At 42.0% G+C, this 13,730-nt stretch overlaps 1 protein-coding gene across 2 annotated transcripts in view; it reads left to right on the top strand.

The window, feature by feature from the left end:
* LOC110579390 (ER degradation-enhancing alpha-mannosidase-like protein 2) overlaps window positions 1–9,657 on the top strand; it is a 27,497-nt gene extending 17,840 nt beyond the window's left edge. For both annotated transcript variants that reach the window (XM_044919126.1, XM_021689016.2), the window contains 3 exons: window positions 3,982–4,126; window positions 7,105–7,226; window positions 9,098–9,657. In XM_044919126.1, the coding sequence (XP_044775061.1) occupies window positions 3,982–4,126; window positions 7,105–7,226; window positions 9,098–9,598 (768 nt within the window). In that variant the 3' untranslated portion in view covers window positions 9,599–9,657. The remainder of the gene's footprint in view (window positions 1–3,981; window positions 4,127–7,104; window positions 7,227–9,097) is intronic.
* Window positions 9,658–13,730: the final 4,073 nt, after the last annotated feature.

Here is a 13,730-nt window from a genome sequence, read left to right as displayed (position 1 = left end):
CCTGAGCCGAAGGCAGTCGCTTAACCAACTGAGCCACCCAGGCGCCCCCCCTGTGTGTTTTTAATCTTATGAGTTTAAATAGTCGTATACCATCCCTTTTTCTCCTTGAACTCATATTTTTCATTCTCCTCCCCCAACAGGATTTTATCCTATTTGTTCTATTTTATGCTAGATAAATTTTACTGATACCCTCTTATGTCTTTGTAATAAAATTTCGGTATACATAGAAATTTAAAATACTTTAAAATTTCCTGTGACCATAGGCTCTGAGTATTAAATTTGTTTTCTTCTTGACTTGGTTATCATTAGTATGTAAATGAGTAAAGCAACATTAATAGCTTACAGTTTTCGATAAATAATTATAAAACATAAAGGCAATTTAATCAGAAATACATTTCTTAATGAGATCTCAGGGGCTTTTTTATTTTTAAGTAATTTGTGTATTTGTGTGTGAATAATTCATATTGCTAAAATGGGACATGGTTATGTATCAAAAGTTTTATTCCTCTTTTCATTTTTTTAGATGTAAGTGCTGAGGAGCCTTATGCACATAAATAAGTAGATAGGAGTGGAAAGAGTTTGATTATTGCAATGTCATTCAGTTCTTTTCTTTTTGAGCGTGGCCGGGGGGCGGGGCGCACGGAGGGAGAGAGAGTCTTAAGCAGGCTCCACGCCCAGTGCAGAGCCTTCAGGGCTCCATCTCACGACCCTGAGACCATGACCTGAGCCAAAATCAAGAGTTGGATGCTTAACCGACTGAGCCACCCAGGTGCCCATCATTCAGTTCTTTGCAGTCATTGACTTAATAGATTGAACCATATAAAATTGCCAGTATTCCACTGTTTGACCTACACAAATGGCAATGTTATATGGTTCATTCTTTATATGATGAAAATAATCATATGATCTGTCATCAAAAAACATTTTTAATGATCCCTCCGCTGACAACTTGACCAGTTCCTCCTCTAGTTTTTTGAAGGCAGAGTATTGGAACCATCTGATATGCAAAAGAATTGTTACACAGTGATTAGAGTCATTCCATTTTTTCAACACCTACACCAGTATTTTAAACTTAACCTAGTTTGGTGCTCAGGAAGTCTTTATTCCCCAGGACAGTGTTCCACAGGAAGGTCAGAGATTGCTGGTAGGTACACCTTGCAGAAGGTAAAATGGCAGAAGGCTAACTGTGAAGGAAACAGTGATAATAGATAGCCTGCCTTTGTGTTAACAAGCGTCTTTTCAGGCAGATCCATTTTAGGAAAGTAGAGGATCTGGAAATCTGTTGTGTTAAAACTATTTGTGACTACATTCCTCTTGGGAAACCTTGTATAACCTAGCCATGTCACTGATCACACCCTTTGACCCTGCGAAATTCCATTTCTGTGCATGTTCCCCAAGAAAATAATTCAAGAGGGAAAGATGCATCATGTATACAGATATTCCTAGCAGCAAAGTTCATGACAAAGAAAACCTAGAAATGATCAAAATGCTCACTAATGGAGGAACAAATGAATGATTATATTTTAATGGAACGGATCATTTTACAACTTTAAAAAATTAATATGTAAACTCCTGTGTTACATGAAGAGGTAGTGAACAAGAATCAAGAAAATGTGAAGAATGAAACATACTGTTGGACTGTAGTGAGAAATTAGGAGTGATAATTAAATTTTTAAAAAAATTTGAGTAGATTTAACAATAACAAAATACACACAAAGGCATTATATTATGTGTAAACTGATTACAACTCTAGAATTTTGGTTTTATATGTTAAGGAATAGAAGGCAAAAATGTGAACGACTGCTACTGTAAGATTAAGAAGGTGATTACCTTTTTATTCCTGTACGCTTTAAAAAAATATTTCTATAACTCTGAATAGAATATAAATTGGAAAGGTAGATATCAAAACTATGTTATCTGTGTGGTGAGGTTAAAGGTGACTTTTTTTATACTTTTATTTTTCAAATTTCGTAAAATAAAAATTAAGAAAATAAAAGAGGGTGTGATAAGGAAAGAAAGAGTTTCATCTCCGTTGGTGTGGTATTTTTTCCTGGCTTGACCAGGGATCGTGGGTTTGTTCTCTGTGAGATTCTAAAAAACACTAATAACTAACATTTATTGAACATCTAGTCAGGGCCTTGTAGTGTGTGTGACTGGCACATAGACGTGATAAATATTTATAAGAGAATGATTTATGTGCCAGGCACTTTACACAGAATTATCACAGCACACGGAGGTAAATTTTGCTTTATAGATGAAGAAAGGAGGCTTAGATATGTTCAATTTGTTCATTCATTTATTCAACGAATATTTGAATGCCTACTGTGTTCCAGGCGCTGCCCTTGTTCAGTTTATAGAGTGTGAGACACAAAATAAAAAATAAAGTGGACAAATGCATGAAATAGTAAGTCTCAATGAAGGAAACAAAATGAGAGGCTGAGAGAGAATGTTGGATGGGGACCTAAACTTGAGGGAAGAAGGCCTGTCAGAGATGTGATAGTAAAGCTGGTATTTCAAGAATCCGACGTGGGGGATGATGTTCCAGACGGCGGAAATATCATGTGTGAAGGTCCTGAGACAGGAAAGAGTTGGGTGTTTATCAGAAACAAAGAAAAGCAGGATGGCCACAGTCCAGGGGAGGGAAAGATCAGTCAGCGGAGGTCAGAAGCGCCCAAGTTGTGCAAAGCCTTGAGGGCCGTGGGCAGGTGTCTGGACTTTATGCCGGGCCCCTGGGAAGACCTGAGGTCCGGTGTCTGTAGGAAGGCAGTTACTGTGGCTGTGTGGGAGAGTGCACTGGAGAGGGGCATGAGGACAAGTGGTGGGGGCAGTGAGAGGACTGTGGAAGTGATCCCAGGGGGAGATGCTGGTGACCAGACCAGGTGGCGGCACTGGAGATACAGAGACAAATCGTGATGGTTTAGAAATGGAATTAACAGGAGTTGCTGATGGAATGGATGTGGGGGTGGGGGGAAGGGAGGAGTCAAGGATGACCATCATTTGTTAAGTGCCGTTTACTAAGAAGGGAGAGGTGACAGTAGGGAGGCAACTTTGTGGGAAAGCGAGGGAACCAAGAACTTTGGGAAATGTTAAGTTTGTCCTATCCACGAGGCATCCAAAGGAGATGTCAAAAATGTCAGATGTCAAAAAGCTGTTTCCCTGCAAGCTTATGTTATTATTAATAGCTACTTAGCAACAGCTAGTAAAACTACAAATGGGTATACTTTCAGGCCCAGCAATCCTGATTCTGGACATTTGTCTTACAAGTAAACTTTGCATATGTTTGAGGTGCATATGTACAAGGTTATTTACTACACTATTGGTTGTTCTAGGAAATAGCAAAACATTGGAACCAATCCAGCTGGCTGTTAATAGAGAACTAGTAAAATCATGGCCCAAGCAGTGGAATACTATGTAACTGTGTAGACAGGAGGAGAGAGCTTTTTATGTACTTACATGAAAAATCAAGATCTGTTGTTAAATGAATTAAAGAAAGTACAGAACTGTATATTTAATAAGCGATTTTTATGTGGGGGAAAATAATATGCTCTCACACATATTTATGTTTATAAACTACTACAAATTCATCTGGGGTATGGGTAGGAATGAGACTTAGTAAGATCAACCTTTTTCTTATTCTTAAAATTTTGAAACAGATAGCTGACTTAGCTATTTAAAAACTGTAGTGGCCAGCATTGACTGAGCAGGGACTTTGAATACAACCTCTGTCCCTCACAGTAACTTAGAGGCTTTGTGTTTTGCATCGGAGAGATGAGGCTCAGAGAAGGTAAGTGTTTGGCCCAGGGCCAAACAATGAATAAATGGCTGACTCAGTTTGATGGTTTGATCGCAGGCTTTTGTGGCTCCAAAGCCTTTGCTGTTTCTTCCCCGAGGTTGTGTGTGAGGTTTGGTACATGGAGTTTTTTTGTATATGGGTTTTTATGCCTGGTGGCTGCCTGTTTGACAACCACTTCTCTCCTGCAGAGCCTCATTGGGGACATTGACAACGCCATGAGGACCTTCCTCAACTACTATACTGTATGGAAGCAGTTTGGGGGGCTCCCAGAATTCTACAACATTCCTCAGGGATACACAGTGGAGAAGCGAGAGGGCTACCCTCTTCGGCCAGGTAAGCAGGATCTCTGGCCCATCTCTGAACCCCAAGCCCTCACGTTTCTGTGAGGCTCCATGTCTCACAAGTGCTCACAAGCTAATTTTTTCCCATCTGATGGAAGTGGCTCTGGGTGGTTTTCCTGGTAGGAATTGTTTACCCATATATTTTCTGATAAGGAAACTGAAGCTTAGGGGTTTGAGCTGGCTTTCCCAAGACTAAGTGTACGATGTAGGACTGGAACCCAGGCCTCTTAACTAAATTTTAGGCTCCTTCAAACTCGGGCAAGTGAGTGCAAAGGGAAGAGCCAGGTTGACTCCTTTTGAGTTCTTGCCATCAGGATTTCAGAAGCGTAGACAAACTTCTAAGTCACTGGGTCAGGTGAGTTATGCCTCTATAATATGGAATGTTAGAACTCTGGAATGGACCTTAGGAATGAATCATCCGGTCTTGTCCACCTCCCCATTTGCAGCTCAGAAATCAAGGCGTGGAGAAGGAAGGTATTACATACTCGATAACTGTCTTAGAGTTCCTTTCCAGCTCTGATCCTCTGATTCACTGCAGGAAAGTTAAACACTGCAAGGAGGAGAAGGGGAAGGGGGCCAGAGGAAGGAAGCTTAGTCAGCACACATAGTCATCCCCCACCCCGAAATGGGTTACATTTCCATTGTTAGGCTCTTCCCACCTTCCCACCTGAATGCCTTTGAGCTGTGGGACAGGCCTTCTGGTGACTTCTGCCCATTCTGCCCTCCTCTACCCCATTTCCTTCCTCCTCTAGCTCAAGAGATTGTCGTGGGAGTTGTGGAGGGGACAGAAGAGGGAGTAAAACAGCAACAGCAAGTTAGTCACTTTGATTCCTCGAGGCTGCTCTTGGTATTTCTCATGCATTTATTCTCACAGCTTTTTCTTTTCTCTTCTTTTCCTTTCCTTTCCTGTCCTGTCCTGTCCTTTTTTTTTTTTAAGAGAAAACTCTCAGAAGGTGTCATACCCAGTGTTACCAATAGATAAAATGAAGACAGTTTGGGACTAAACATAGGAGATAGGCTTGTGCGTTCTCAGGGTTAGAAGGAGCCTGAGAGCCTTCTAATTGAGATCCCCTGTCATTGTACAAGTGGTTATCTGGTCTTTGTTCAGTTAACACCAGTGACAGGGAGCTCATTATTTCCAGAGGCACCCTGTTCATTTGCAGGGTAGGCTGGCTGGACGGCATCAGTGGAAAGTAAGGCAGCATAGCCAGGAATCCAGTAATGCCTTAGTCCGGTCACCCTTCCTGCCCTAAAACAATAGCGAATGGGAGATAAGGTACTACTCTTTCATTAGATTGACCAGTGTCTTTACACTCTGGTACATGCCTCTGATTGGCAGTATTGAAGCACAGAACCTGGCCTAAAGGTCTCTGAGGGCCTTTACCTCCCCCTAAGTCCAAGTCTAAGCCTTGGGCTGTCACCCTGTTCTAGACAGTTGGCCAATATACAAGAAATTAAAGCAATGACAGCCGATGTAGACCCATGTATGAGGAAGAGAAAACAAGATGGCTGGGCCCGGGGTGCACTGAGCCAGCCAGCTGCTAGCAGCAGGACAAGAGGCTTCCCTGGAGCACTATCTTTTCTTTGAACTCACACAGTGTGTTCTCTTACTAGTAAATGTGCCCCCACCTATGTCTTAGAATATGAGCAATCAGATTAGCAATTGTCTAGAGACCTGTGGGGTAAAGGGAGGGAGAGGTGGGGGAGAACTGGGAGACAGGCAGAGATCTTTTTTCGAAAGTAAGAAATAGAGTTTGCAGTAATAAATCAAAAGGGGAGAAAAGTACTGATCAAGGGCCAGGAGGAAACAGGGAAGGAGATCAGGAGGAGAGGTTGGTCTAGGGAGGGGAGAGTTCTCTCCTCTCTGAGAAGAGACGGGTGAAGAAATAGAAAAGTCTGTTAAGCTGTACCCTCCTCCACTGGGGCCACCCTGGAAGTCAAATCTTTCTATTCCATACTAGCTCTTCAGATATTTGAAAGCAGTAAACACATCTTCCTGGGTTTTCTTTTCTCCAGAATAAACTTTCTCATTGGGATCAACTCCTATTGCCTAATATTCATCTGAAAATGGGGCGCATGTCTGAATGTCAAATTCCAGTTGGGTTTGTAGAGTCAGACGAGACTATTACTTTGTTCTGGGCCCAGTGAACTGGTGGCTATTTCTTTGTTAGATTGAAGATTGGCTCTTGAATATCTTAACCTTCATCTTTTTTTTTTTTTAATCTTATTTATTTGACAGAGAGAGACACAGCAAGAGAGGGAACACAAGCAGTGGAAGCGGGGGAGGGAGAAGCAGGCTTCCCGCTGAGCAGGGAGTCCGATGCAGGGCTCGATCCCAGGACCCTGGGATCATGACCTGAGCCAAAGGCAGATGCTTAACGACTGAGCCACTCAGGCGCCCCTTAACCTTCATCTTTTTGTCCATCCCATCTCAGAAAGGGCCTCACGCTCAAGTCATTGAGTTTTAGTTTTAGGGTCAGGTTAGGCTATGAGTGACAGAAAGTGAGTAGTAGCTTAATTAAGGTAGACATTTATTTTTCTCTCACTTCTGGCCTTATGTGTCTCTCTGTGGTGTCAGGGACCTTAACCTCACACCTGGCTACTGGAAGAGTTGTCAGTCTAAGCAGTTGTGAGCTCTAGTTAAGGATTCTGTTACTAAGGGAAGAAGGAGGGGACAAATACTGGGAGGCAGGGAGTAGCCTTTGCCACCTCCCCCTCCCAGAACCTAGCTGCCTTTCTCTCCCTTGGGATGGGAGTTTGTGGTCAGTTTTAATGCTGATCTCCACTAAGCTTCAGGCTTTGAGTATATTGACTGTGGAAATTCAGCACTGTGTGAGCTATCCTGTATTCCTCCTGGTTGGGGCCCTGTGGACAAGGTGTGGAGGGGAGGAGTCTCTCACTGCCTGAAATGGGCCCTGAGCCTTCCCAGCTCAGCCCCTGGATGAGAAGGGTCTGCCTTGGACTTCACAGAACTCATTGAGAGTGCAATGTACCTCTACCGTGCCACGGGGGATCCCACCCTCTTAGAACTCGGAAGAGATGCTGTGGAATCTATCGAAAAAATCAGCAAGGTGGAGTGTGGATTTGCAACAGTAAGTGTTTTCATGGGCCCAAGAGTTGAGAAGTGTCTCCCGCTGCTGCTGAGGAGCCTCTGGAATATTAACACTGAAGGGACCTTAGAGAGATGTACATACGCCTTTATTTTACAAGGGTACATTTTGTGAAAAGTTTTGTGGAAAGTCCTATAAGGTGGATTCTAGAAGGGAAACAGAGTCCCATAGCCTTATATTCAAACCTGGGGGTCCTTAATGAAATAGTCCTAGTAGTTTCACTACTAGGTGTTTACTGAATGTCTTTTATGCACCAGGCACTGTGCTAGACCGAGGGTTCTAGCAATGAACAAAGAACAAGCCCCTGAGCTGACATTTTAGTAGGAAAAACAACAAACATGTATCTGGGAGACAGAAAGAAGGCCAGTGTGGCTGGAATGGAGTGAGCAAGGAGGGAAGGGGAGAAGAGAGAAGTCCCAGAGGGAGGCAGGGGCCAGATCGTGTAGGGCTGGGGAGAGTTTACATTTTGTTCTGCTTAAAATGAGAAGCCTTTGTAGGATTGACAGCAGAGCAGTGACATGATCTGACTTGTATTTTAGAAAGATCACTCTGGCTTCCCCAGTGAAAAGGGATTGAAAGGGTCAAGGTTAAGAGCCATGTCACATCCTTAGAGGACCCAAGCAGGCAAGCTATAAATAAACTATCATTACAGACATGTAAAAACCAGATGTGTAAGAAAATTGTCTGCAAGAAAATTCACCAAAAAGTATACAGAGGGTTTTTAGGGTATGGGATTAAAAACAGACCAAAAAAAAGCCTTCTTTTTCAAAATTTTGTAATGTGGTTATATTCTACAAGTAGAATATATATTTTTTAAAAAGACCTATGTATGTAGAGGGAAAATAAAGCAGTGATATGTTTTAGTGTCTAATGTGTTGTATTTTGTGAAAAGCCAAAGTGGATAAGTCCACTGGGGACTTCTTAAGAACATTTGACTTATTTCCATGAAAATGAAAGCCCTCTGGAGGTCTTCCAAGGCAAATGATGGGAATAGGCATCAGACTTCTTGGCCTTTGACAAATAATAATTCTTGGTACATAAGTCCATATTTTAGTCACATTTTTTTGTGAAAAATAGTTGTCCACTGAGAATTAGTTTTAAGAAAATGTATCTCATTCTGAGACGTGAATATAAATGTAGGAAGTAAACTTACTCATCCATGGCTGTAAACTTAGTATGAATTTTTCTTCATAAAGACTTCTAATTAGTTATTACAGTAGCAAAAACTTGGTAACCAACTTCATGCCCATCAAAGGGGATTAGCTAAGTAAATGACGCTACATTTTTACAGTGTCAGTAAAGGGGATGACTCGATCTGTGTATGGTCACAACAAAGGTAGGATAAAGGGGATAGGAACTGTCCTGTCACCTGGAGAGGTCAGGGAAGACCCTGTGATGAGAGGGTATCTGAGCAGAGAGCTGAAGGCAGTGAGGGAGTGAGCTGTCTGAAGGACAGAGTGCTCCAGGCTGAAAGAACAAGCAATGCGGAGCTCCTGGGGCAGGAGTGCGCGCGCTTGCCAACTGAACAGAAAGCCCAATGGCTGGACCGGCAAGAACAAGGGAGAGCCTCAGAGGGGTCAGGGAGAGAGCAGGGGACAGACCTGGAGGACCTGTGAGGCCTTATCATGATAAGGACTTTGGTTTGAGAGTCTACATGAAGTGGAATGTCAACAGGGTTTTCACTGGAGGAGTGACAGCTAAGCCTTACCCTCTACCTCTGCTTGAGGGTTGCAACACCTGGGGTTGGCACTCAGCTGCTCAGTGGCAGAGCAGGAATTCCTGATGTGGGCCCCCGGCCCCCTCTGCTACCCCATGACGCTGGGTCTGACTCGCTTCCCTCTTCCTCGTGGCAGATCAAAGATCTGCGAGACCACAAGCTGGACAACCGCATGGAGTCTTTCTTCCTGGCTGAGACGGTGAAATACCTCTACCTTCTGTTCGACCCGGCCAACTTCATCCACAACAATGGCTCCACCTTCGACGCGGTGATAACCCCCTATGGGGAATGCATCCTGGGGGCCGGGGGTTACATCTTCAACACAGAAGCGCACCCCATCGACCCCGCCGCCCTGCACTGTTGCCGGAGGCTGAAGGAAGAGCAGTGGGAAGTGGAAGACTTGATGAGGGAATTCTACTCCCTCAAACGGAACAGGTCGAGATTTCAGAAAAAAACGATGAGCTCGGGGCCGTGGCAACCGCCAACAGGACCAGGCACGTTCTCCTCACCCGAAAACCAAGACCAGGCGAGGGGGAAAAAGCCTGCCAAGCAGAAAATCCCACTGCTCAGCTGCCCGAGTCAGCCCTTTACCTCCAAGTTGGCATTACTGGGACAGGTCTTCCTGGACTCCTCATAACCACTGGATGATTTTTTTTCTTTTGTGTTTGAATTATGATAATAAACCTGCTTTTGACAGTTGTGTTTTTCTATTTTACATATTGGGCTGTCTCGGGAGATTTGGTTCAAAGAAAAGATTCATGGCTAAAAAACCTGGTGAATCTAATTTCTTTTTCTCATACAGTTGGAGAAACAGCTGAACCCAAAGTCAGCCCGCTGCATGACCCCGAGGGTTGATGATTGAATCTCCCTTCCTTTCAAAGCTCCCCTCTTCTGGTGTCTCTGGGAAGGGTGTGGTTATGAATGTATTTGTCATGTCAAGCCCAGCCTGTGCTTCTGTCCTTTAGCACAAACCACTGTTGCGCACCAGCCCCAGCCCTAGTCCAGTGTGGACGACAAGGTTTTTATTCTCGGGAAAACTAAATTTTAGTGGAGAGAAATAAATTAGATAATGTAAAGTCACATTGTGGGAAGTGCCATGAAGCTAATAGCATGCATGCTAGAAAATAATGAGGAGAGGTAATCTACCTTAGACAGGGTGGGCAGGGAAGGCCTCTGAGGAAGTGAGGTTTTAAGCATTTGATTATGGAAAATTGGCAATAAACGGAAGTGTGGAGAACAGGATAATAACCCCCTATCCACACTAGATCATTTCATCCATAAGTATTTCAGAATGCACCTCCAAAACACACTATAAAAATCAACAATTATTCCTTAATAATCTCCAAGTCTCTAATTATGTTCAATGTTTTTGTTGTTGTTTTATAAGTATAGTTTGTTTGAATCAGGATCCAAACAGGGTACATGTATTTGCAATCAGATGTTCTATTTCTGAATTATCTTCTCGTCTATAGGTGTTCTCTTTCTTTATTTTTTTAAAAACTAATTTTGTTGAGATACAATGTACATACAATAAATTGTACCCAGCTCATACATTTTCATAAGTTTTGGCAAACTTACACACCCATGTAACCACCACCACAATCAAGATAAAGAACAGTGCTCTCCCACAGACCTTTCTGGGATGATGGAATGTTCTAATAGAACAATTAGAATGACTGCACTGTCCCATAGAGTAGCTACTACTGTTGAACTCTGGAAATGTGGCTCTGTGACCGAGGAACTGAATTGATTAATTTTTAGTAGACTATATATTTTAGAAGAGTTTTAGGTTCACATCAGTCTTAAGCAGAATGTATAGAGATTTCCCATATACCCATTGCTCCCACGCCTGCATAGCCTCCCCCATTACCAACATCCCTTACTAGAGCCGAACATCGTTATAATAAATGATCCTACAGTGACACACCATTATCATCCAGAGTCCATAGTTTACCTAAAGTTCACTCTTGGTGTTGTACATTCTCTGGGTTTTGACAAATGTGTAATGACATGAATTCACCGTTACTGTATACAGAGTCATTTCCCTGCGCTAAATTCCTCTGTGCTTCCCCTACTCATCCCTTTCTTCCCCCAACTCCTGGCAACCACTGATCTTTTTACTGTCTCCATAGTTTTGCCTTTTCAGAATATCATAGAGTATGCAGCCTTTTCACATTGGCTTCTTTCACTTAGTAATATGCATTTCGGTTCCTTCCATGTCTTTTCATGGTTTGATAGCTCATTTCTTTTTAGAACATTGTTTGGATGTACAAATTAATTAAACCATTCACCAACTGAAGCGTCCTGGTTACTTCCAAGGTTTGGCAAATTATGAAAAAAGCTGCTGTAAACACCTGTGTGCCGGGTTTTGTGTGGATACAAGTTTTCAACCCCTGTGGGTAATCATCAAGGAGCGTAATTGCCGGATCATACGGTAAGAGTATGTTTAGTTTTGTGAGAAACCGCCAGACTGTCTTCCAAAGGGGCTGTGCCATTTTGCATTCCCACCGATAATGTATGACAGCATTCCTGTTGCTTCACATTCTCACCAGCATTTGGCATTGTTAGTATTTTGGATTTGGGCCATTCTAATTGGTGTGTGGTAGTAGGTCCTTGTTTTAGTTTGTATTTCCCTGATAACACATGACGTGGAGCATGTTTTCATATGCTTTTTGCCATCTATGTATCTTCTTTGGTGAGGTGTCTGTCAAGGTCTGTGGCCCCTTTTTTAATCAAGTTTGTTTTTTTTTTTAATTGTTGAGCTTTAAGTGTTCTTTGTATATTCTGGATAAAAGTTATCATATATGTCTTGCAAATCCTTTCTCCCAGTCTGTGGCTTATCTTTCCATTCTCTTAACTACCTCTTACTTACTTTCCTTTTTTTTTTTTTTTAAGATTTTATCTATTTATTTGTCAGAGAGAGAGAGAGAGCACAAGCAGGGGGAGCGGCAGAGGGAGAGGGAGAAACAGGCTCCCCGCTGAGAAAGGAGCCCAATGCGGGGCTCGATCCCAGGACCCTGGGATCATGACCTGAGCCGAAGGCAGACGCTTAACCGACTGAGCCACCTAGGCGTCCCTACCTCTTACTTTCATTGAAATTTGTTTGTTGAAGGAACTACGTTGTTAGTCCTAAGAATTTCTGATATAATGAGTTTTGCTAATTGCATCCCTGTGGTGGTGTTTAATATGTATCTCTGGTTTTGTAAATTGATATTAAGATCTGGAGTCTTCATCAGATTCAGATTTTTTAATTTTGTTTTTATTTTGCAAGAATGGTTGTGTTGTATACTTCAGTCAGGAGACACATACGCTTGATTGTCTTTATAACAGCCATTGTTTTTTTTTTTTTTACTTTTTTTAATTCAAGTATAATTACCATACAGTGTTTTGTTAGTTTCAGATGTACAATATAATGATTTAACGATTCTATACATTTCTCAGTGTTCATCAAGATAAGTATACTCATATATATATTTATGAAGTCTTTTTATCTTAGCTACGGTATAGTTAATAGACAGTGTCATACTGGTTTCAGGTGTACAATGTAGTGATTCAACGATTCTATACATTCCTCAGTGCTCATCATGATAAGCGTACTCTTTAATCCCCATCATGTATTTCACCCATCCCCCCACCCACCTCCCCTCTGGGAACCATTAGTTTGTTCTCTATAGTTAAGAGTCTATTTCCTAAGGGCGCCTGGGTGGCTCAGTCGTTAAGCGTCTGCCTTCGGCTCAGGTCATGATTCCAGGTCCTGGGATCTAGCCCCGCATCGGGCTCCCTGCTCCACGGGAAGCCTGCCTCTCCTTCTCCCACTTCCCCTGCTTGCGTTCCCTCTTTCGCTGTGTCTCTCTCTGTCAAATAAATAAATAAAATCTTTAAAAAAAAAAAAAAGAGTCTATTTCCTGGCTTGTCTTTGTCTGTCTCTCTCTCACTCTTTTTTCCTTTGTTCATTTGTTTTGTTTCTTAAATTCCACGTATGAGTGAAATCATAAGGTATTTGTCTTTCTCTGACTGACTTATTTTGCTTAGCATTGTACTGTCTAGCTCCATCCATATTGTTGCAAATGGCAAGATCTCGTTCTTTTTTTATGGCCAAATAATATTCTGTTGTATATATATATACCACATCTTTATCCATTCATCTATCAGTGGGCACTTGGGCTGCTTTCATAATTTAGCTATTGTAAATAATGCTGCAATAAACATTGGGGTGAATTAGTGTTTTCGTATTTTTTGGATAAATACCCAGTAGTGCAATTACTGGATCATATAGTGGTTCTATTTTTAATTTTCTGAGGAATCTCCATACTGTCTTCCAGAGTGGCTGCACCAGTTTGCATTCTCATCAAAAGTGTAAGAAGGTTCCCCTTTCTCTGCATCCTTGCCAACATCTGCTGTTTCCTGTGTTGTTAATGTTAGCCATTCTGGCAGGTGTGAGGTGATATTTCACTGTGGTTTTGATTTGTATTTCCCTGATGATGAGTGATGTTGAGCATCTTTTCATGTGTCTATTGGCCATCTACATGTCTTCTTTGGAGAAATGTCTGTTCATGTCTTCTGCCGTTTTTAATTGGATTATTTGGTTTATTTGGTGTTGAGTTGTATAAGTTCTTTATATATTTTGGATACTAACCCTTTATCAGGTATGTTGTTTGCAAATACCTTCTTCAGTTCCATAGGTTGTCTTTTAATTTTGTTGATTGTTTCCTTTGCTGTGCAGGTTTTTATTTTGATGTAGTCCTAATAATTTATTTTTGCTTTTGTTC

This window comes from Neomonachus schauinslandi, chromosome 10 (genome assembly GCF_002201575.2).
Source record: "Neomonachus schauinslandi chromosome 10, ASM220157v2, whole genome shotgun sequence".
NCBI classification, from domain to species: Eukaryota; Metazoa; Chordata; class Mammalia; order Carnivora; family Phocidae; genus Neomonachus; species Neomonachus schauinslandi.
The sequence above is the reverse complement of the archived record's forward strand: the minus strand, read 5'-3'. Positions and strand labels throughout refer to the sequence as shown.